The 25,937-nt window shown below is 44.2% G+C and overlaps 1 protein-coding gene across 1 annotated transcript in view; it reads right to left on the bottom strand.

Moving 5' to 3' along the window:
* Nucleotides 1-25,937, bottom strand: part of LOC129708933 (acidic mammalian chitinase-like) — a 41,508-nt gene that overhangs the window by 4,543 nt on the left and 11,028 nt on the right. The window contains exons 6-10 of the mRNA XM_055655007.1: nt 25,742-25,866; nt 22,472-22,595; nt 22,162-22,344; nt 15,792-15,908; nt 10,417-10,552 (exon numbers count right to left, since the gene is read on the bottom strand). Of these exons, the coding sequence (XP_055510982.1) occupies nt 10,417-10,552; nt 15,792-15,908; nt 22,162-22,344; nt 22,472-22,595; nt 25,742-25,866 (685 nt within the window). The remainder of the gene's footprint in view (nt 1-10,416; nt 10,553-15,791; nt 15,909-22,161; nt 22,345-22,471; nt 22,596-25,741; nt 25,867-25,937) is intronic.

Raw genomic sequence — 25,937 nt, 5'->3', positions numbered from 1 at the left:
TTTGACAAGGCCAAGGGGAAGGAGAGGTGCTGGCTGGTCCAGGAGGAAGTGAGGGCAGTGGTGGAGGAGGAGAGCTGTACCAGAGCAGTTAGATTGAGGCAGCAGGGTGCCTGGACAAGGTGGGAGCAGGCCGTGGACCGAAAAGTCACATGGACTGAGGTCTGGCAGGCTGAACCACAGCACATCAAGTTCCTGGTCCAGGCAGTGTATGATGTCCTGCCCAGCCCATCTAACCTCTTCATCTGGGGCAAAGCGGAATCTCCAGATTGTCCGCAATGCTCAGGCAAGGGGACATTGGAACACATCCTGAGCTGTTGCCCAAAGTCTCTTGGGCGGGGCCGGTACACATGGCGTCACGACCAGGTTCTCAAACCCATTGCAGAAGCCATCAGCATGGGAATCAGCAGCTGCAGACGAGAACGCCCCACCACCCAGATGATCACCTTCGTGAAGGCCAGAGTGCAGCTGCCAAGAACCACAGCAGCCAGGAATCTGTCAGGAATCCTGGTGACTGCGCAGGACTGGCAGCTTTCCGTAGACCTGGTGAAACAGCTTAAGTTCCCACAGCACATTGCCACGACCACCCTGAGGCCAAATATCCACCTGGTCTCAGAGGCGATCAAAAACATTGTCTTGTTGGAACTGACAGTGCTGTGGGAGGCCCACGAAAGGAAAATGGCCAAATATGAAGAGCTGGAAGGCGAGGTGTATGCCCATCGAGGTTGGCTGCAGAGGTTTTGCAGGGCAATTGCACTGGGCATCAACGCAGTGGCGAGGAGAAGAGCCGTCAAGAACACCACAGAGGCAGCGGAGAAGGCCTCGAGATGGCTCTGGATCAGGAGAGGAGGTCCATGGGGAGGAGCGAATGCCACCTGAACACAAATCGTGGTCTGATCAACCACGGCTGGGTCGCCTGGGTGAGGGTGTCTGATGTTGAAAGACCCAAAACACCCAATGACCCTAGGTTACATCACTGATGATGTGTTCAGGAGCATCTATCGATGTATTTGTATCAATTTGGTGCCATCTTAACTAATTTTAATCATACAATTTTAGTTAAGAAGGCTGGAATCAGTGGTTAAAAAATTATATACTATTGGAATATAATTTATTTGTGGTCACTGGGATTATCTGAAAAAACACCACCACTGAATCTTCCACCTTTGATGAATCATCTTTTATGAAACCAAGACATTATTCCAAATCTATATTCTATTGTTTCCAGAAACTATTTTGAGGGTTGAAACAGCTGTTTTAGGTTTCATAGAACTATTTCAAGGCAAAGAGAGGGAGAGATGTGTCTTTCCTTGCCCACTACCAATATTCCCCAACTGGATTTCATTCTTGAGAATCTGAAAATGACTGGATCTACCCATTTAATCCAGTGGTAGAGACAGGAAGGTGTTGTCTAGAAATTGATTGGTGCCTTGAGTGACATATAATTGATCAGTGTGGAATCAACCACCATTTAAGTTGTGGACATGCCATAAACAAAATGAGCACCTACAAGTCTTAAAATAGCAGGTATTACTGAATCCTGAGTGTTGCACATGAACAAAATACACACTGGAGATCTAGGCAATAGTGGTGGAACCTGTGATTGCCAAGATGGTGGTGTTGGGGAGGGGGATAACATTGATGTCAGGGGCAAATAATTACCATATAATAGGGAGGTTTAGCACATTTTGCATTGGTCTTTTGCTTAACATCCCATCTCGTTTTTTTTTGTGCCACATAACAAGAACACCCAGTACATTTGCAGAACTTTTCAATAACTCAAACCCAAATTGGTTTCTCTCATGCCAACTGGTCTACTTCCCCGTGGCCGGCCAGAGGGGAGACGGTGCGGATGCGACTAGCAGCTTCCTGGATGGCAGCGTCTGGGTGGGGCGGTTTCCTCCAGAGCGGGGTCGAGCTTTCAGTGAACCTTCGTGGACGCTTGGAGCAATTCTGTGCAAAGTTACCTTCCGATCCTCCACAGGAACCGCTCTCATAGGCAGCCCTGCCTCGCCTTTGTCCGGCTGTCCTTCCCAAATCTGCTGCAAAATTGACTCCAGTCTTTCCATTCCCTGATGCTGCTTGACCCTCCAACACTTTGTGTTTTGCTCAAAATTCCAGTATCTGCAATTCCTTGTGTCTTCCTTCAACTAACAGTGCAGGTGTGGCAAGCAGTCTTTAAATTGAGCATTTTAATGTTACATTTGCATTTTTTAAAGGATACATTTATTAAATCAAATTGAATATGATGAAATTGAACGGAATCAATATTTTTAAATAACATACCAGACTACAAAATACAAATTCGGTAAAATGGAAGAAAAGTTCCTGGTCATCAAAGACACAGTATAATATCACTAACTATAATAAAAAAAAAAAATATGCAGCATCAATAAATGTATTAAAACACACTATTTGCCACATGAAAATCCTTGCAAATGTTTATTTGAATGCACCCTTTGGCTTAGTTTTGTCATAGTCTCGTACAGATAGGTCCTTCGAACCAACTTGCTCATGCTGACAAAAATGCCCCATCTTTTTGTCCCACCTCTCTGCATTTGGCCCATATCCCTCTAAACCATTCCTATCCATGTATCTGTCCAAATGTCTTTTAAATGTTGTTGTTTATTGGCAGTTCATATACACATCACCCTATGTGGCGGAAAAGGTTGTCCCTTAGGTTACTATTAAATCTTTCCCCACTTACCTTAAACCTATGAGGGGGTACCTCATTGAAACTTACCAAATAGTGAAAGGCCTGGATAGAGTGGATGTAGAGAGAATGGGGTTAGGAGGGAGAGTTAGATCAGCCATGATTGGCCTAATTCTGCACCTATATGTCCTTGGTTGATTGGACAAGATTATAATTCCTATGAATGTTGATAGGAATAAATGATTTCAGGAGCATTTTGTCAACTGGCTGATGGTGATTATTAAGAGCACATTTATCAAATATATTTGTTGCAGAGTATAGGAACTTTCTGAAAATGCTAGCCGATTTAAGGACATTTCAAAAGTATAATGTCCAGTAAGGTGGATATTTCCAAATCACTTTCCAAACACATTTGTATTGTGGTTCACAGTAATGCTATTCAAATTACCCTTTGGTTAAATAGTTTGGTTTGTAGATTTCTATTTCACAAAATGTTTAATGAAAAACCCAATCAACAAACTTCTTCCTCAATTGTGTTATGGAGGATCGGGCAAAGTCCACAAGCTGAAGTTCTAAATTGGAGCAAGGCCAACTTTGGTGGCATTATAGACAGGAACTTGCAAAATACAATTGGAGTAGTTTTGTGGGCAAAAGCACTTTTGGAAAGTGCGATGCCTTTACGTGTTGTAGTTACAGTTAGATTTCCAGGTATGCATGTTCATTTTCGAGTGAAGGACAAGGCAATTAAGAATAAGGAAGCCTGGATGATGAGAGAAATTTGTCAAAAACAAGAGGGATGCATGGGACAGGTAAAGGCAGCTGGGATCAAGTGCACCCTGGAGGAATTTCAGGAATTAAGGAGTAAACTGAAAAAGATCAGAAGGGCAACAAGGGGCCTGGAGATAGCTCTGGTGGGTAGCATTAACGGTAGATGCACAGAGACTCTTGCCCATAGTAAGGGAATCGAGGACCAGAGGACATAGGGTGAAGGGGAAAAGATTTTATAGGAATCCAAGTGGCAACGTTTTCACAAAGGGTGGTGGGTGTATGGACAAGCTGTCAGAGGAGGTAGTTGAGACTGGGACTATCCCATAGGTTCAGAAAAAGTTAGACAAGTATATGGCTAGGACAGGTTTTGAGGCATATGGACCAAATGCTGGCAAGTGGGACGAGTGTAGCTGGGACATTGTTGGCCATTGTGGGCAAGTTGGACCGAAGGGCCTGTTTCCACACTGTATCACTCTATGACTGTTCAGAAAAAAGGAGGCATGGGTCAGGTATAGATAACTGGCATCAAGTCTATCCTGAGAGGGGTATAGGGAAATTAGAACAAATGCACGAAAGGCAAAAGGTGGCATGCATATACGTTTGAGGAAACATTGAGATTTAATGTATATTACGGGGAAAATGGTAAACGGAGAGAATAAGTGAGTTCGGTATTCCAACTGAGCATGCCCAGTTCAAAGTTCACTATGCATAAACGGTCCTGGAATACAGTGGACCTTGTTTTCTTATGTTATTTGAAACTGATTCTTCTAGGTAAGAAAATATTGCTTTCAAACTATGAAAGTTTATTTATTGTTCCTTTGTTAAAAGCCAAGATTATTTTGTCGTTTTTATTGCTTTATTATGTTTTGGTGAGTGAGCGAGATCATGCTCGTCTGTGATCGGTGTCGGGCTCGGGTCTGTTGAGTTGCTCTGAGGCCGTCCCTGTCCCCTACCGGAAAGTTCGCCCCTATCCGGGGGCAGCCAGAAGTGTCGGGCCAGGCCGGGCTTGCAGCCAGCGCGGGGAGGAGGCCGAGTTGTTGCAGCGCTTTGTGTGTATCCCCGTTGATGGCTGGTGCTCGGTTTCGCCGGGGCAGGGGGGTTGGCTGGTGGTCCGCGGCCCATCAGGGAGCTGGTTTCTTCTCTGGGCTGGTTGTGGGCCTGGGGCCGCTGGTGTCCTTGGTCACAGCCAGTGCAGAGAAGAAGCGGCAACTCCAGCCCAACTCCGTTTTCTGGCAGGCCAGGGACCGCCAGCCAACCCCCCCGGCGCCAGCGAAAGCCGAGTACCAACCATACACACAAAGCTCTTCAGCAACTCGGCCTCCTCCCCACCTTGGCTGCAAGCCTGGCCCGGCCCAACACCTCCAGCCGCCCTCTGGACAAGGACGAGACACCCTGGAGAGGGTGTGGGGATGGCCCAACAGCAACTTAACAGACACGGGCCCGACACCGACGAGTATGATCTCGCTCACTAACCAAAGCATAATAAAGCAATAAAAACGACAAAATAATCTTGGCTTTTAACAAAGGAGTACTAAATAAAGCTGGGAAAAACAGAAGACGTTTCCAGGACTGTTTATGCAGTGACCTTTGACCTGAGGATGCGCAGTCGGAATACCAAGCTCGCTTATTAGGCCCCTCAGCAACCAAATAGTCATCTGTGCATGAAAGCAGATAGTTTCCTGGGCATGATCAAGTATGTCCAATGACACTGGGAAGCTAGAGTGCAGGCTGAGTTATAGCAATCATCATTAGACATAGGTGAGGTGCCACAAGACTGCAGAGGTCCTTATGTTGTGCCCCTATTTAAGAAGCGCTACAAAGAAAAACCTGGGTTGGTCTAACATCTTATAGCAGTTACTGGAGAGGATTCAGAGTATTAAGAAATACATACACTTGAAAAACAGAGATTGATTTGGGATAGTCCACATGGTTTTGTGCGTGGGAAATCATGTCTCACTAAATGAGTTGAGTTCTTTGAAGGATTAATCACATAGGTTGATGAGGGCAAAGCAGTAGGTGTATTTTATATGGCCTTTATTTTATATTTCAAGGTTTGGATGGGAATATTCAAGGCATGATTACTATGTTTGCAGATTACATCAAAATATGTGCATCTTGGACCATGAAGATTGTTATCTAGAGACTGTGGTAATCTTTTAGAGGTGTACATAATCATGAGGGAACAAGATACGGTGAAACTTTTACTCAAAGTAGGCGAATCAAGAACTAAAAGGCATAGATTTAAGGTGAGTTGAACAATTCAATAGGAACCCGAGGGCTAATTTTTCACAAAAAGACTGGTTGGTATATGGAAAGAGATCATTAGATAGGTACATGGATAGGAAAGGTTTAGAAGGATGTGGGCCAGGAGCAGACAAATGCTACTAGCTTGAATAAGGCATTCTGGTTACACGGGCAGAAGGGCCAAAAGTCCAATTCCATGTCATATGACTCGATGACTGAGACTTAAATACCATTTATATTATTCACATTGGGCTTGTTTTGCATTCTCCTAATTTTCCATAGTCCTCAGAACCTAATAAAGCAGTATTCAGTATTTTAAATGGTTATTTTATGGTTTATACCACATTTTTAAATAGGGTATGTCACTTTTTCTGATTTATCTCTGCAGCATTAAGTTTGAGATTTTATTCACCAACAGTCCAATGAGTAATATATGCACTTTCAATGAAATCCCCAACACAGACATGTTTTCCAGATCAGGGTGCTTCGAAGGATTCGTTGTCTCATCTCCATCGTCGTCGCCTTAGCACAGAAAAATTAATTATTTTGATCACAACCAACACTATTTTACATTTAAAAAAATTAGGTTATCTTACTATAAAATATATTTTTCATTTTTTTAAATCTGATAACTCTAACCGCAATTTAGGGGTGGCACAATGATGCAGTGGTAGGAATGCTGTCTTTCAGCGCTAGACCCGGGTTTGATCCTAGACTACGGGTGCTGTCTGTACAGGGTTTGCACGTTCTCTCTGTGACAGCGTGGGTTTTATCCGGGTGCTCCGGTTTCTTCTCACATTCCAAAGTTATGCAGGTTTGCAGGCTAATTGGCCTCTATAAATTGTCCCTCGTGTAGGGCAGAACTAGTGTTAGACACAAAATGCTGGAGTAACAGCAGGACAGGCAGCAGCTCTGGAGAGAAGGAATGGGTGACGTTTCGGGTGGAGACCCTTCTTCAGACTGAGATTCAGGGGAGAGTGAAAGTAGAGATATGGAAGGGTACATAGGAAGAAGACTAGAGGGGATGATGCCAGCGTATGTAATGGATATTTCCAAGAGTTTATGAGTGCTGATACTGTTGTGATCATTGTGGTCATGTCCAACTGCTAACTGCATTTCGTTGTCTCTGTACTGTACACTGACAATGACAATTAAAGTTGAATCTGAATCTGTTCGTCCAGCCATTCATCTCTAAAACACTTGTCTTGTTTCTATCTATCTATGCCTGTTTGCCCATGTGATCCTGGAACTACACCAAAACGATACACAATAGTGCAAAAATGTTTGCACCACCTTACTCACCGTTGTCCTGTGGTCGTTTGTGTCAAGTTTCTTTCAGATTGATGTTATATTTCACAAGTCATTGACATTTAAAAGTTTACAAAACCCCACCTTGAGAAAGAATTACTTCAACACTTCAGTGCTGGCAGTTACAGCTATGACGTCACAATGGAATCTCATTTGTAATCACAATGTGCCAATCATAGAACACTTCATCCTATCATAGAACACTCCTGGCAGTGAGGCTGAACAGGAGGGGGAGGAAGTGCTGGGAGAGGCAGAGGGGTGGACTTGGATTTTTTTAAATTCCTGGCAGCAAAGGCTTAAACAGGAGTGGGAGAGGGCAAGGGAAGTGGAATTGGAAGTGCTGGGGGAGGCAGGGGAAGTGGAATTAGAATTTATTTTAAAATCCTGACAGCAAGTGCTTGCATTTTTTTTAACACTTAAAAAGAGGGAGGATGAGGGGCTATGGGTGAGTGGTGGAATATTGCATTGGGGGAAGGGTTGCGTTGGGGGACCACACCTTGCATGCGTCTGCACACCTGCACATGGTACTAACACCATCATTAAGTATGCAGATGATACAACGGTGATTGGCCTCATCAGCAACAACGATGAGTCAGCCTATAGGGAGAAGGTCCAGCTCCTAGCAGCATGGTGCGCTGACAACAACTTGGCCCTTAACTCCAAGAAGACCAAGGAGCTCATTGTAGACTTCAGGAAGTCTAGGGTCGCCACGCACACACCCATCCACATTAATGGGACGGAGGTGGAATGTGTTTCCAGCATCAGGTGGTCAACATCTCCGATGACCACTCTTGGTCCCACAATACTTCAACTCTGGTCAAGAAGGCTCACCAGTGTCTCTTCTTCTTGATGAGATTAAAGAAGGTCCATCTGTCTCCTCAGATTCTGGTGAACTTCTACCACTGCACCATCCAGAGCATCCTTACCAACTGTATCACTGTATGGTATGGCAACTGCTCTGTCTCTGACCGGAAAGCACTGCAGAGGGTGGTGAAAATTGCCCAACGCATCACCAGTTCCTCACTCCCCTCCATTGAGTCTGTCCAAAGCAAGCGTTGTCTGCGAAGGGCGCTCAGCATCGCCAAGGACTGCTCTCACCCAACCTTAGACTGTTTACCCACCTACCATCCGGGAGGAGCTACAGGTCTCTCCGTTGCCGGACCAGCAGGTCCAGGAACAGCTTCTTCTCTGCAGCCGTTACACTACTCAACACTGTACCTCGGTGATTGCCAATCACCCCCCCCCCCCCACCTCCCCGACCCTCCGCCCACCCGGAAAAAAAATACTATGATTGTATGAACGTAAATAGATTTATTTATTGCTCATATTCTATGTCGCTCTTCTAGGGAGATGCTAACAGCATTTTGTTGTCTCTGTAATGTACACTGCACAATGACAATAAAAGTTGAATCTGAATCTGAATCTGACAGGGACCTATTGGGGAAACGGGCTGAGTTGGGGGAAAACGGGTGAGTGCTCATATCTTACTTTGAGGAACGGGTTGCGTTGATGGACCAGGCCTCCCATTGGGGCTATGGGTGAGTGGTCGAATATTGCGTTGGGGAAATGGGTTGCATTGGGAGAACGGGTAAGTGATGGCAATGGGTTGCATTAGGGAAACGGGTTAGTGAAATATTGTGTTGGGGGAACGGGGCCCAACGGATCAGGGGGTAGGGAGGGGAGAGCGGTTATGGAGGGTGGGAGGGAAAGACTGAGGGTAGGGAGTGACTGTGGGTAGGGGAAAGGAGAGGGAGGGAGACGTGAGGGACGGATTGGAGAAGGAGACGGGAGAGAAAAGGGAGGGTGAAGAGGAGGGGGAGGGAGTGCTGGGGGATATGGGGAATTGAGCCGCACTTGCGCAGTTGGGGGCTATGGGTGAGTGGTGCAACAGGTTGTATTGGGGGACCAGGCCTCCCGTGTGACACGGACCCAATGGGTCCCACTTAGTCTAGTATCATATACCTATTAAAACTCTGATCTTGTATATATATATGTGTATTAATACATCTTCGCGAAAAAAATACGCGATAACAATTAAAGATTTACATATTCTGGTTGACGTTTTTCCCGTTGAATCCAAAATCACCTTATCTGAAAATGTCATGCTTTATTTCTCGACATTATGGAAAATGTTTCAAAAATATCAAAAGACTTTGAATTTAAACGAGCAGCTCTCGCTGATGACGTCACAATGGGTCTGCTGGGCGCCCTCTCACACACAATCTTCCACGCGCTTCCAGTGACGTCACCTCGCCCACCCCGACCCCATCCCCCCGCCATTCAAAAGACGCAGAAAGAACGAGCCCGGAGATGGTTGGGCCCTGTACTGGAGTGGCCGAACTCGCGGTCCTCGGGTCGATGCCCGCCCGCCGCCTCGCTCGGAGTCATCGGGTCGACCTCCCTCTCTCTCTGCCCTGCCTCCCTCCCTCCCTCTCTGCCCTGCCTCCCTCCCTCCCCCTCTGCCCCCCTCTCTAGGGAGTGGTGAGTATTGGGACCTACGGGAGATTGGTGGAATATTGCGTTCTGGAACCAGCCCTCCCATGTGATGCCACACCCCCCTCCCCACCCCTCTCCCTACCCCCTCACCCTCTCTACCCCTCCTCCTCTATGCCTCTCTAGCCCCACCTGCGCAGTTGGGGGTTATATGTGAGTGGATAGGGCGGGGATGGGGTAAAAGGAGTGAATGAATATTAATATAATATCAAGGGGGGGAGTTAGTGTGTGTGTGTGTGGGGTTAGTATGTGTGACGCCGCAGCCCCCCCCCCGTCCCCCCCTAACAGGTCCCCCTTGGTCTAGCATATTACTAAAACTTTCATCTTGTTTGTTTCTATGTGCAGATGTGTTTGATCCTGAAATTACACCAAAACGATACATTATGGCGCCCAAATATTTGCACCACCTTACTCACAATTGTCTTGTGGTGTGTTTTCAACAAGTTTCGTTCAGATTGATGTTATATTTTACATATAAGTTAACATTTTTTAATTTACAAAACCCCAATTTGAGAAAACATCCTTCTGTGATTACAGCTATGATGTCACAATGGGATTATACCCCTGCTCCCAGCTAGCACTAGCAAGTGCAATTGCATTTAAAAAAAATGTAAACATGTGGGAGGGTGAATAAGGCGAAATGAGCAGCCCCTGCGTAGTTGAGGGCTATGGGTGAGTGGTGGAATTTTGCATTGGGGGAACGGGCTGCGTTGGGGACACGGGTGGGTGGTGGAATATTGCGTTGAAGAACAGGTTGCGTTGGTTGCGTCCCATGGGGGCTAAGGGTGAGTGGTCGACTATTGCTTTGGGGGAACGGGTTGCATTGGGGGACCAGGCCTCCCATGTGACAGGGACCCAATGGGTTCCACTTGGTCTAGTAAACTACTATCTTTCTATGCATCTATCAATGCACATTACTGTAAACATTTCAGATGCAAAAATTATATACCAACCTGAATTGTTTGACAGCTCATTCTTCGCCGTTTGCAATAGAGGACTTACACCTTGTTTACAATGGTTGTTTAAATCATCAAAATCAAGTGTCCACACTAAAGCTCCTCCAAAATGTTCCTCCTTCGTCCACTTAATCTACAAAGATAAACTAACTGTTAGATACTTTAGAACCAGATTGGTACTCAACAATTTAATTATGCTGTCAAATTTGCTATATATATTGAATAGATACTTCCACATGCAACATAGAAATTAGGTGCAGGAGTAGGCCATTCGGCCCTTCGAGCCTGCACCGCCATTCAATATGATCATGGCTGATCATCCAACTCAGTATCCCGTACCTGCCTTCTCTCCATACCCTCTGATCCCCTTACCCTCAAGGGCCACTCCCTCTTAAATATAGCCAATGAACTGGCCTCAACTACCTTCTGTGGCAGAGAATTTCACAGATTCACCACTCTGTGTAAAAAAAGTTTTTCTCGTCTCGGTTTTAAAGGATTTCCCCCTTATCCTTAAGCTGTGACCTATTGTCCTGGACTTCCCCAACATCGGGAACAATCTTCCTGCATCTAGCCTGTCCAACCCCTTAAGAATTTTGTAAGTTTCTATAAGATCCCCTCTCAATCTCCTAAATTCTAGAGAGTATAAACCAAGTCTATCCAGTCTTTCTTCATAAGACAGTCCTGACATCCCAGGAATCAGTCTGGTGAACCTTCTCTGCACTCCCTCTATGGCAATAATGTCCTTCCTCAGATTTGGAGACCAAAACTGTACACAATACTCCAGGTGTGGTCTCACCAAGACCCTGTACAACTGCAGTAGAACCTGCCTGCTCCTATACTCAAATCCTTTTGCTATGAAAGCTAACATACTATTCGCTTTCTTCACTGCCTGCTGCACCTGCATGCCTACTTTCAATGACTGGTGTACCATGACACCCAGGTCTCGCTGTATCTCCCCTTTTCCTAGTCGGCCACCATTTAGATAATAGTCTGCTTTCCTGTTTTTGCCACCAAAATGGATAACCTCACATTTATCCACATTATACTGCATCTGCCAAACATTTGCCCACTCACCCAGCCTATCCAAGTCACCTTGCAGTCTCCTAGCATCCTCCTCAAAGCTAACACTGCCCCCCAGCTTATTGTCATCCGCAAACTTGGAGATTTTGCCTTCAATTCCCTCATCCAGATCATTAATATATATTGTAAATAGCTGGGGTCCCAGCACTGAGCCTTGCGGTACCCCACTAGACACTGCCCGCCATTGTGAAAATAACCCGTTTACTCCTACTCTTTGCTTCCTGTTTGCCAGCCAGTTCTCTATCCAGATCAATACTGAACCCCCAATGCCGTGTGCTTTAAGTTTGTATACTAATCTCTTATGTGGGACCTTGTCGAAAGCCTTCTGGAAGTCCAGATACACCACATCCACTGGTTCTCCCCTATCCACGCTACTAGTTACATCCTCGAAAAATTCTATAAGATTCGTCAGACATGATTTACCTTTCGTAAATCCATGCTGACTTTGTCCAATGATTTCACCACTTTCCAAATGTGCTGCTATCCCATCTTTAATAACTGACTCTAGCAGTTTCCCCACTACCGATGTTAGACTAACTGGTCTGTAATTCCCCGTTTTCTCTCTCCCTCCCTTCTTAAAAAGTGGGGTTACGTTTGCTACCCGCCAATCCTCAGGAACTACTCCAGAATCTAAAGAGTTTTGAAAGATTATTACTAATGCATCCACTATTTCTGGAGCTACTTCCTTAAGTACTCTGGGATGCAGCCTATCTGGCCCTGGGGATTTATCGGCCTTTAATCCATTCAATTTACCCAACACCACTTCCCGACTAACCTGGATTTCACTCAATTCCTCCAACTCCTTTGACCCGCGGTCCCCTGCTATTTCCGGCAGATTATTTATGTCTTCCTTAGTGAAGACGGAACCAAAGTAGTTATCCAATTGGTCCACCATATCCTTGTTCCCCATGATCAACTCACCTGTTTCTGACTAATCAAGGGACCTACATTTGTTTTAATTAATCTCTTTCTTTTCACATATCTATAAAAACCTTTGCAGTCAGTTTTTATGTTCCCTGCCAGTTTTCTTTCATAATCTATTTTTCCTTTCCTAATGAAGCCCTTTGTCCTCCTCTGCTGGTCTCTGAATTTCTCCAAGTCCTCTGGTATGCTGCTTTTTCTGGCTAATTTGTACACATCATCCTTCGCTTTGATACTATCCCTGATTTCCCTTGTTATCCACGGATGCAGTACCTTCCCTGATTTATTCTTTTGCCAAACTGGGATGAACAATTTTTGTAGTTCATCCATGCTGTCTTTAACACCCACCAGCGTTTTCTGCCCCTTAGTGTTTCGCAGCTCTACCCATACCGATTCCACATCCTCCAAACTAATGTCCTTCCTTTCCATTGAGTTAATCTCCTCTCTAACCAGCAACGCTACCCCACCTCCTTTTCCTTTCTCTCTATCCCTCCTGAATATTGAATGTCCCTGGATGTTCAGCTCCCAGCCTTGGTCACCCTGGAGCCATGTCTCCGTGGTCCCAACTATATTATAATCATTAATGGCTATCTGCACGTTCAACTCATCCACCTTATTACAAATACTCCTTGCATTGAGACTCAAAGCCTTCAGGCTTGTTTTTACAACGCTATTACCCCTTATACAATTATGTTGAAAAGTGGCCCTTTTTGATTTTTGCCCTGGTTTTGTCTTCCTGCCACTTTTACTTTTCAACTTGCTACCTATTGCATTTTACACCCCACTGCCTCTCTGCTCTTATACCCATCCCCCTGCCACATTAGTTTAAATCCTCCCCGACAGCATTAGCAAACACTCCCCCAAGGACATTGGTTCCATTCCAGCCCAGGTGCAGACCGTCCTGTTTGTACTGGTCCCACCTTCCCCAGAACTGGTTCCAATGCCCTAAAAATTTGAAATGCAACGAGGGATGCGAAAGAAGATGGAGGTACTCGGTGTTCAAATAGGTAGTTCTGTCGCTCTTAAAAGATTGCATCGCTAATGTAAATGGCCTGATAAATATCAAAATCCCTCTGCTTTACAGGACACGATGCAGAACTCGAGATCCTTTAATGTGAGATCACAAGGAGCATTTCTGCTGATTAGTTTCATATTCAATGTTGTATTTACTGAAAATCAAAAATATTGCATACGCTGTAAATCTGAAATATTTAAAAAAATGATAGTAACACTCAAGGGCAGCACAGTGGCAGAGAGCCACTGACACAGTCTTCTCAAGCAACCAGACTAGCCTTGTGGGAAAAGAAACGCAGTGAAAACTACCACCACGTAAAGATGCCAATCCCAACCAAGGAACAGCCACGTCAATAGGCTTTGTACAGGGATGGGCCAATGCAAGACCAATATGAGCAAATGGGATAATGCAGATGCTGCAGACACAGAATGTGAACGTGGTACATCTGTACAATCTATGCCACACCTACTAAGATGCCCATTTCTTGGTGAATAATGCTGCCTAGAAGATCTAGCGGTAGCAAACGAGAAGGCTGTGCAAGAGCCTGGTCGAATATTTGAAACATAGATGATGGACCAGAAAGAAGAAGATAGGGCCAGAAACCCGGTTTCGATCCAAACTACAGGTACTGTCTATGTGGAGTTTGTATGTACTCCCCATGACCATGTGGGTTATCTCTGGATGCTCCATATTCCCCCTCCATTAAAAATACATGTAGGTTTGTACGATAATTGACTTCTGTAAATTGCCCAGTGTGTTGGATGCAAAAGTGGAATAACATGGTACTAGTGTGAATGGGTGATTGATGGTTCCACAAGGTCCCACATAATAGATTAGTATACAAACCTTAAAGCACATGGTATTGGGGGTTCAGTATTAATGTGGATAGAGAACTGGCTGACAGACAGGAAGCAAAGAGTAGGAGTAAGCGAGTCCTTTTCAGAATGGCAGACAGTGACTAGTGGGGTACCGCAAGGCTCAGTGATGGGACCCCAGCTGTTTACAATATATATTAATGATCTGGATGGGGGAATTGAATGCAACATCTCCAAGTTTGCGGATGACACAAAGCTGGGGGGCAGTGTTAGCTGTGGGGAGGATGCTAGGGGGCTGCAAGGTGACTTGGATAGGCTGGGTGAGTGGGCAAATGCATGGCAGATGCAGTATAATGTGGATAAATATGAGATTATCCACTTTGGTGGCAAAAACAGGAAAGTACACTATTATCTGAATGGTGGCCGATTAGGAAAAGGGGAGATGCAACGAGACCTGGGTGTCAAGGTACACCAGTCATTGAAAGTAGGAACGCAGGTGCAACAGGCAGTGAAGAAAGCAAATGGTATGTTAGCTTTCATAGCAAGAGGATTTGAGTATAAGAGTAGGGTGGTTCTACTGCAGTTGTACAGGGTCTTGGTGAGACCACACCTGGAGTATTGCGTGCAGTTTTGGTCTCCTAATCTGAGGAAAGACATTCTTGCCATAGAGGGAGTACAGAGAAGGTTCACCAGACTGATTCCTGGGATGGCAGGACTTTCATATGAAGAAAGACTGGATAGACTCGGCTTGTACACGCTGGAATTCAGAAGATTGAGTGGGGATCTTATAGAAACTTACAACATTCTTAAGGGGTTGGACAGGCTAGATGCAGGAAGATAATTCCTGATGTTGGGGAAGTCCAGAACTAGGGGGTCACAGTTTAAGGATAAGAGGGAAGTCTTTTAGGACCGAGATGAGAAAATCATTTTTTACACAGAGAGTGGTGAATCTCTGGAATTCTTTGCCACAGAAGGTAGTTGAGGCCAGTTCATTGGCTATGTTTAAGAGGGAGTTAGATGTGGCCCTTGTGTCTAAAGGGATCAGGGGGTATGGAGAGAAGGCAGGGATGGGATACCGAGTTGGATGATCAGCCATGATCATATCGAATGGCGGTGCAGGCTCGAAGGGCCGAATGGCTTACTCCTGCACCTATTTTCTATGTTTCTATGGTTGGTGTGCACTCGATAGACTGAAAGGCCTGTTTCCACTCAGATTCTCCAATCTGTAACCACTGTATCTTTAGTTATGGAGTTCCAGGTTTAGAACCAACAACAATGTTACAAAAGTAGACGACTTGTAAGTGAACCTACAAACAGTGCCTGTGTCAAAGATTTCATTCTCTATCAGCTCAGGACCATCTTTGTCAACACAAGTCAATAAATTTACCACTTGCCTACCAAGGAAACCAACATGTTGTCAGTAATAGTCAAAGAATTTTCAAAACTAGCGAATACCTGATTCATCAACAAATTAAAGATATTTTCTATAATTAACATAAATATCAGACCATAAAAACAGTTTCATAATAAATTAATCTTACTTTGGCAATAACACTTTCCTTGTCATCATAGCCCAGCCATACATCTCCCTTGACTGCATACGGAACCTTCTGATCTTCAATCCAAAATCTTTTTGCTCCTTTCAAAAAGTCACATACCTGTTGAGGGGAAAGGTGGTGCATTGTTAGTACGTACAAGCCAATCCCTCTGAAGTTACTCGAGATGACCTGGTAGTTACTTTTGTGATGAAATCAACATGGAATGTATTGTTATAGCTACTAATTTGTGAATTAAATATTTTCCTGATAATGACATCATGTTCAAAAATAGTCACAATATGAAGACCAGCCAGGCAGAGGGGGTATATCTGTAAGAGAATGCATTAATGTAATTCAAATATCATATACCCTAAATTTCGCAACGGTTTTCTTGTTTATTTGGTTAAACTTCAGGTCATCATTGTTTGGTTGCCCTGGTATATGAAGGATGCCACTAAACTGGAAAGGGTACTAAAAATGACTTACGAGAGTATTACCAGGTTTGGATGGTTTGAGTTATAAAGAGAGACTGGACATGTTGTCTACTTTCACGGGAGCTTGGGGGACTGAAAAGTGACGTTGTAGAGGTTTATAAAGCCAACTGGCCCTAATAATTCCATTCTCTTCCAAATACAAGCAAATCCGATCCCAAAGAATCCTCTCCAACAGCTACTTGCCCCCGGCCTATAATTTCCTGGATTATATCTACTGTCCTTCTTCGACAAAGGAACCGCATCCTCCTCGCAGCTCACACTGCCACCCAGTTTTGTGTCATCCGCAAATTCAGAAATGTTACATTTAATTCCCTCATCTAAATCGTTAATATTGTAAACAACCGGGGTCCCAGCACCGAGCCTTGCGGCACCCCACTAATCACTGCCTGCCATTCTGAAAAGGACCCTTTAATTCCCACTCATTGCGATCATGGCTGATCGTCCCCTATCAATAACCCATGCCTGCCTTCTCCCCATATCCGGTAGGCGGCGCGACTCTCGTCAGCAGCGGCCTCTGCAGCCCGTCCGCGTTTTTATTATTTTCTGTCTATGTTTCTATGTAGTTTTTTGTTATTTTTTGTTGGGGTGTGTGTGTGGGGGGGTGGGGTGGGAGGGAGGGGGAAACTTTTAAATCTCTCCCTGCACGGGAGACCCGACCTTTTCTTGTCGGGTCTCCGTTATCGTTGGGGCTGCAACGAGGAGCGGCCTCCAACAGGAAGAGACCGGGGACTCTGGTGCCGACGACTCACCGTCACCGTCGCGGGGCTGGCCGAGTCCGGAGCGGGTGGAGCGGGGTGGAGCGGTGGAGGAGCGCTGCTGCGGCCCGACCTCCGGAGATTCGGAGGCTTCAACTGCAGGTCTGGTGGACGGCGGCACCGGGAGCCCGCGGGTCCCTGGAGGGAGACCGCTTTTCAGGGCTCTCGCAACGGCGACTTCTCCCGCCCGAGTTGCGGGGTCGAAGAGCTCCTGGAGCGGGGCCTGACATCACCGCCCCGCGCGGCTTGGAATGGCCGCGGGACTCTGCGAGCGCACGCCGGGGGCTCTAACACCAAGACCCGGTGTGCGACTTCGCACCACCCGGCGTAGCTTTAATGGCCGCGGGACAATTGCCATCGCCAGCCGGAGGCTTTGACTTTGACTCTGACATCGGGGGGGGGGGAGGAGAGTGCAGTGGAGAGATAAGTTTTTTTGGCCTTCCATCACAGCGATGTGATGGATGTTTATGTAAATTATGTTGTGTCTTGGGTCTATATGTTTGTAATGTAATGTATGGCTGCAGAAACGGCATTTCGTTTGGACCTCAAGGGGTCCAAATGACAATTAAATTGTATCTTATATCTCTTGACTCCACTAGCCCCTACAGCTCTATCTAACTATCTCTTAAATCCATCCAGTGACTTGGCCTCCACTGCCCTCTGTGGCAGGGAATTCCATAAATTCATAACTTTCTGGGTGAAAAAGTTTTTTCTCACCTCAGTCTTAAATGACCTTCCCTTTATTCTAAGACTGTGGCCCCTGGTTCTGGACTTGCCCAACATTGGGAACATTTTTCCTGTACCTAGCTTGTCCAGTCCTTTTATATGTTTCTATAAGGCCCCCCCTCATCCTTCTGAACTCCAGTGAATACAAGCCTAGTCTTTTCAATCTTTCCTCATATGACAGTCCCAGGGATCAATCTCATGAACCTACGCTGCACTGCCTCAATCACAAGGATGTTCTTCCTCAAATTAGGAGACCAAAACTGTACACAATACTCTAGATGTGGTCTCACCAGAGCCCTATACAACTACAGAAGAACTTCTTTACTCCTATACTGAAATCTTCTTGTTATGAAGGCCAACATTCCATTAGCTTTCTTCACTGCCTGCTATACCTGTAAGCCAACCTTCAGTGACCGGTGTACAAGGACACCCAGGTCTCGCTGCACCCACCCCCTTACATAACCCCATTGAGATAATAATCTGCCCGCTTGTTTTTGCCACCAAAGTGGAAACCTCACATTTATCTATATTATACTGTATCTGCCCACTGACTCAACATGTCCAGGCCACCCTGCAAACTCCCAACATCCTATTCACAGTTCACACTACCATCCAGCTTTGTGTCATCCGCAAACTTGATAGTGTTGATCCTAATTCCCTCTTCCAAATCATTAATATATATGGTAAACAGTTGCGGCCCCAACACCGAGCCTTGTGGCACTCCACTCACCACTGCCTGCCATTCTGAAAAGGACCCGTTCACTCCTACTCTTTGCTTCCTGTCTACCAACCAATTTTCTATCCACGTCAACACCCTACCCCCAATACCATGTGATCTAATTTTAGTCACCAGTCTCCAATGCGGGACCTTATCAAAGGCTTTCTGAAAGTCTAGATACACTACATCCACTGGCTCCCCTTCATCCATTTTACTTGTCACATCCTCAAAAAATGAGTCAAGCATGATTTTCCTTTCATAAATCCATGCTGACTTGGACTAATCCTTTTACTGCTATCCAAATGCCCCATTATAACCTCTTTAATAATTGACTCCAGCATCTTTCCCACCACCGAAGTCAGGCTAACAGTGGTGTAATTCCGTTTTCTCTCTCTCGCTCCTTTCTTGAAAAGTGGGATAACATTAGCTATCCTCCAATCCTGAATCTATTGAACATTGGAAAATGATCATCAATGCGTCCACTATTTCTAGAGCCACCTCCCTGAGGACCCTGGGATGCAGTCCATCAGGCCCCGGGGAGTCCCATTAGCCTACCCAATACTATCTCTCGCCTAATGAAAATTTCTTTCAGTTCCTCAACCCCCTTAGATCCTCTGTCCTCCAGTACTTCTTGGAGATTGTTTGTGTCTTCCTTAGTGATGACAGATCCAAAGTACCTATTCAACATTTCTGCCATTTCCTTGTTGCCCATAATAATTTCACCCATGTCTGCCTTCAAGGGACCCACAGTTGACTTTGCTACTCTTTTTCCCTTAACATATCTAAATAAGCTTTTACTGTCCTTCTTTATATTCCTGGCCAGCTTCCCTTCGTACTTCATCTTTTCAGTTTGTATTGCCCGTTTTGTTTCCTTCTGTTGTCCTATGAAAGTTTCCCAATCCTCTGGCTTCCGGCTACTCTTTGCGGTGTTATACATCTTTTATTTTAGCTTTATTCTATCCCTAACTTCTCTTGTCAGCCACGGTTGCTTCCTACTCCCCTTAGAATCATTCTTCCTTTTTGGAATGAAATGATCATGTGTATTCCGGATTATGCCCAGAAATTCCTGCCATTGCTGTTCCACCGTCATTCATGCTAGTATCCATTTTCAGTCTACCTTGGCCAGCTCCTCTCTCATGCCTTCATAATCCCCTTTGTTCAACTGCATCACTGCCACTTCTAATTTAACCTTCTCCTTCTCAAATTGCAGATTAAAACTAATCATATTATGATCACTACCTCCAAGCGGTTCCTTTACCTCGAGTTCTCTTATCAAATTTGGTTCATTGGACAACAATAAATCCTGAATTGCCTTTTCTCCGATCGGCTCCATTACAAACTGATCTAAGAATCCATATCGGAGGCATTCTACAAACTCTCTTTCTTGGGGTCCTGAACCAACCTGATTTTACCAGTCTACCTGCATATTGCAATCCCCCATCACCACAGTGGCATTACCTTTGTTACATGCCAGTTTTAACTCCTGCTGCAACTTACACCCTACATCCGGGCTACTGTTTGGGGGTCTGTAAATAACACCAATTAGTATCTTCTTGCCTTTACAATTCCTCAACTCAATATAGTGACTACCTCGTTAGTCGCTATGTCTTCCCTCGCAAGGGATGTATAACCCTGAATATTAAGTTCCCAGACCCGATCCTCCTGCAGCCACGTCTCGGTAATCCCCACAATGTCATATCTACCAACCTCTATCTGACCCTCAAGCTCATATACTTTACTTCTTATACTTCGCACTTTCAAATACAGTACTTTTAATTCCTTACACATCTCATCATTCACATCGATCCCTATTACACTTGTGATCTTCAGGTTTGCTGCTTCTTTTGGCCAATTTATATGCCTCTTTCTTGCCTTTAACACTATCCTTGGCTTCCCTCGTCAGCCGCCTTCCTAGTTTCGTCTGACAGGGAGGAACAATTTCTAGAGTTCATCCATGCGGTCTTTAAATCTTCACATTGTATCTCCACTGTCAACTCTTTAAATATAATTTGCCAGTTTATCCCAGTCAATTCTCGTCTCATACCTTCAAATTCCCCTTTATTCAAGTTCAGGACACTTCAGGCAAATCCTTGGAAAGCGGTTGAACCTGATGGTATGCCCAGTCGAGTTCTCAAAACTTGTGCAGACCAACTGGCTGGAGTTTTTGCAGACACTTTCAACCTCTCATTATTGAGGTATGAGGTTCTCACCTACTTTGAGAGGGCATCAATAATACCAGTGCCCAAGAAGAGTACGGTGACGTGCCTTAATGACTATCGACCAGTGGCACTAACGTCCACGGTGATGAAGTGCTTTCAGAGGCTGGTTATGGTGCATACCGACTCCTACCTCAACAAAAACCTCAATCCATTAGTTTGCCTACCGTCACAACAGGTCAACAGAGGATGCAATATCTGGCTCTCCACTCCGCACTGGACCACTTGCACAATAAAAACACTTCTGTCAGGGTGTTGTTTATAGACTACTCGGCATTCAATACCACCATCCCCTCCAAGCTGGTTAGCAAGCTCACGGAACTGTATCTCTGCGCTTCCCTCTGCAGGTGTAGAGAACAAATTGATTGGGTGCATCATGGCCTGGTTTGGAAACTTGAACACGCAGGAGCAGAAAGGTCTGCAAAAGATTGTGAACACTGTCCAGTCCATTATCGGCTCTAACCTCCCCACCATCAAGGGATTTATTGGAGTCGCTGCCTCAAAAAGGCAGCCACAATCATCAGAGACCCACACCATCCTGGCCACACACTCATTTCACCATGCCATCGGGAAGAAGGTACAGGAGCCTGAAAACGTCCAGCTTCAGGAACAGCTTTTTCCCTTCAGCCATCAGGCTATAAAACACTACAACCTCAAATAAGTTCTGAACTTTAATAGACTATTATTATTATTAATGCACTGCTATTGTTTGTTTTTTGAGTGTGTGTGTATATGTATATATATATATATATGTGTACATATATATATATATGTGTGTGTGTGTGTACTTATGGGTAAGTGTATATACACACAGAACTTTTTTTTTCTCTCTCATTTCTCATATTGTTTAGTGTACTCTGTTTACATATTCTGTTGAGTTGCAGCAACTAAGAATTTCATTATTCTATCTAGGACACTTGACAATAAAACATTCTTGACTCACTCTCCATCCTAACGTAGAATTCCACCATATTATGGTCACTGTTGTCCAAGTGGTCTTGCACAACAAGATCGCTAACTAATCCTTCCTCATTTGCACAATACCCAGTCAAGGATGTCCTGCCCTCTAGTCGGTTCCTCTACATATTGGTTTAAAAACCCATCCTGTGTACATTCCAGGAAATCCTCTTCCTCAGCACTGTTACCAATTTGGTTACCCCAACCTATATGTTGATTAAAGTTACCCATTACTACATGCATCCCTAATTTCCTGCTTGATGCTATCCCAACTTCCCTACTGCTGTTTAGTGGTCTGTATATCACTCTAACAAGCGTTTTCTGTCCTTGGCCTATGGAGTGACCTATTGAGCATAGGTCACTCAAACCAGTGAAAAATGTGAAAGCAGTAGCATGCATCACAAATTAGGCCATGCACTTAAACACAGGTAAAATAACTTACTATCTAATTATCAACTTGAATTGATGTAACCTGGCTCTACTAAAAATGTACACAAATCTAATCACCTCATAATTTGCCAGGATACCTTCTGCTTTCGTAATTGCGCCTTTCGGTCCAGGACCAGATGCTGGAGCACCAACCTTTGTATCACCAGTAGTAAGTTTAAAGCTTCGTCCATAAGTTGGAATTCCAACTATCAGCTTACTTCTGGGTGCACCTTTGGTTCGATAATAATTAACAGTATACGCCTGCAAATTAGTTCAAGAAAAATTAAGCACATTTTCAAGCTATTATAAAAGTGATTCAAACATTATAGAACTTGAATGTGGTAGGGCTAGTGCTATACATATGCAAAATGGTAATTTGCAAACATACTGTATTGTAGTACACAAAGTCGAAACGATCTTGGCTTCCACGAAACAAAGGACTATGGTGTCCAGTGAAAGTGTTCCAGCCACCGGTGTAATCATAAGACATCACATGTATAAAGTCCAGTTGTCTAAAGAAGTGGAAATTTAATAAATGATAATTAACTGCAACACCAAATCTCTGTGGCCGATAAATAAACATGCATCTATATAAAACAATACATCATTTGTACACTTATCAGTTTTAATCATTTCTTTGTTGTTGAAACCCAGTTACTGCTTAAGGAAATGACACGAAATTTGCTCAAGGCTGTAAATATGATTCCAAAAGGTATACAATCATCAATAATAATTACATAATAATTCAATTTACATATTAGGCAAGTCCTCAGCTAATGAACTAATGGCACAAATTCAAATTATGCAAGGTTATGGAATTTCAATTCAATTAATTACCTAAATATGGATTAAAAAGCTATCATCAGTAATGTTAACCATGAGGCCAACCATTTTTTGGAAAAATTCAACTGGTTCACAACTGCCTGAGAAGGAAGAAAACTGTCCATACTTACCTGGTGCCCAACATCAGAGTTTGAGCAAAGTGGTTTCTTCTGAAATGGCCTACAAAACCACTCGACTAAACCTCAGTAAGACTTTCAAAAAACCTTTGACAAGGTCCCACACAAGAGATTAGTGGGCACAATTAAAGCACATAGTATTGGGGGTAGAGAATTGACATGGATAGAGAACTGGTTGGCAGACAGGAAGCAAAGGGGAAGAATTAACAGGTAGACACAAAATGCTGGAGTAACTCAGCTGGTGAGGCAACATCTCTGGAGAGAACGAATGCGTGACGTTTCGGGTACAAAATGTGTAAGAAATAACTGCAGGAATTAACAGGTCCTTTTCAGAATGTTAGGCAGTGACTAGTGGGGTGCCGCAAGGAACAGTGATGCGACCCCAGTTATTTACCATATTAACTATTTAGACGAAATAATTAAATGTAACATCTTCACGTTTGCAGATGACACGGAGCTGGGTGGCAGTGTGAGCTGCTAGGAGGATGCAATGAGGCTGCAGGGTGAATTGGATAGAAACATAGAAATTAGGTGCAGGAGTAGGCCATTCGGCCCTTCGAGCCTGCACCGCCATTCAATATGATCATGGCTGATCATCCAACTCAGTATCCCGTACCTGCCTTTTCTCCATACCCTCTGATCCCCTTAGCCACAAGGGCCACATCTAACTCCTCATAATTTGGGTGAGTGGGCAGATGCAGTATAATGTGGATAAATACAAGGTTTATCTACTTTGGTGGCAAGAACAAAGCGGCAGATTATTATCTGAATGGTGTCAGATTAGAAAAAGGGGAGATGCAACGGGACATAGGTGGCCATGTACATCCGTCACTGAAAGTAAGCATGCAGGTACAGTAGGCAGTGAAGAAAGGTAATGACATGTTGGCCTTCACAGCGAGAGGATTTGAGTATTGGAGCAAGGAGGTCCTACAGCATGTGCAGGAAAGAACTACAGATGCTAGTTTAAATTGAAGGTAGACACAAAACGCTGGAGTAACTCAGCGGGACAGGCAGCATCTCTGAAGAGAAGGAATGGGTGACGTTTCGACTCGAGACCCTTCTTCAGACTGACATCAGTCTGAAGAAGGGTCTCTACCTGAAACATTACTCATTCCTTCTCTCCAGCTGAGTTACTCCAGCATTTTGTGTCTAGGTCATATAGTTGTACTGGGCCCTGGTGAGATTGCACCTGGACTATTGTGCGTAGTTATGGTCTCCTGATTTGAGGAAGGACATCTTGCTAATGAGGGAATGCAGTGTAGGTTCACCAGATTAATTCCTGGGATGGCGGGAGTGACATATGATGAAAGAATGGATCAACTGGTCTTATATTCATTGGAATTTAGGATGACAGGTTCTTATAGAAACATATACAATTCTTAAAGGATTGGACAGGCTAGTTGCTGAAAGATGTACCCCATGTTGGGGGATTCCAGAACCAGAGGTCACAGTTTAAAAATAAGGGGTAGGTGATTTGGGACCGAGATGAGGAAATCTTTTCACCCAGAGAGTTGTGAATCTGTGGAATTCTCTGCCACAGAAGGCAGTGGAGACCAATTCACTGGATGTATTCAAGAGAGAGTTAGATATAGCTCTTGGGAATAACAGAATCGAGGGATATGGGGAGAAAGCAAGAACGTGGTACTGATTCTGGATGATCAGCCATGATCATAATGAATGGCGGTGCTGGCTCAAAAGGCCAAACGGCCTACTGCACCTATTTTCTATGTTCCCTATAATGCTTGAATGACAACCTACCACTCAAAGGAAATGGATTTGACAAAGGCAAAGACAAATCCAGTTAATCCCATGAAGGTCTTCACAGTTATAACAGAAAAGCAAAGATGAATACATTGGGAAAACAGTCCCAACGAATTGCCAAGTTACAGCCTAACGCAGCCAGTCTCAAAAAATCATGTTCCTATTTAATATTGTATAATCAATGGTTCACATCCATTAGCGTATGATAATCATAGACATTACATTTTAGACAACAGAACGGTTCCACAAACTGTCCAACTGTAATGGAAGAGTCCAACTTGTGAGTGTAATGGTCGAAATGTTTGTCAGAATTGCCAAGAGAATAATTTACTGTGTGTAAAGAGTTCAGACTCACATAGTTTGAAGCACAAGCATCTTTATTGTTCAGGTCACTAACTACTAAGCAGACCATCACACGTCACACTGCTACTCTAACTGGTAGATAGTGGGTAGGATCTTAAACTATGAATGTTATAATTGGCGGGGTTATAATTACTAAGCATTCTAATTGGCTAACATGCTATAGACAATCTACACCGTGGTAATCTTTCATGTCCCTCCATTCTAATACTCTACACGTGACATTAATAAATCCTTGCGTTTATTAGACACAACAAAGACTGCCCTCACAAGATTCCACCTGTCTTCCTGAAGAATATAGCTACAAAAGCAGCTGTTCTTCCAGCAATGCTGTTCCACTTTGCACTAACACTAGCACTCAGCAAAGTCAAAAAGTGCCCAAAATGTGCTGTCCGCAAAAAGCTGAATAAATCTTATCTAGCTATTTATCAATTCAACTTAATCTCAATCACCAAAGTGATGAAATGAACCTCATTAACTAAAATCTCCTCACCTACATTGTTTTGTTCGTTGGTCTCGACCTGAAGTTACAGAAAGGTACATCACAAAAATATCTAGCCCCAAAAGTTTATACTTACTCAGCAATTTTAGCCACTTCATAACTATTATCAATGGTGCCTTTAGCAGCAGCCACAGCAGCTGTAATCAGTAATCTAGGTTTTCCTGATGTTTTTCCTTCCTTTACAAAAGCAGCTTTCATTTCCTGGGGGCACACATAACCGAATGGATAACATTATGGCCCATGATCTTAGCAGATGTTTATTGTGATGACCA

Source organism: Leucoraja erinacea, chromosome 24 (assembly GCF_028641065.1).
Source record: "Leucoraja erinacea ecotype New England chromosome 24, Leri_hhj_1, whole genome shotgun sequence".
Taxonomy (NCBI): Eukaryota; Metazoa; Chordata; class Chondrichthyes; order Rajiformes; family Rajidae; genus Leucoraja; species Leucoraja erinaceus.
This window is presented reverse-complemented; position numbering and strand designations above follow the sequence as displayed.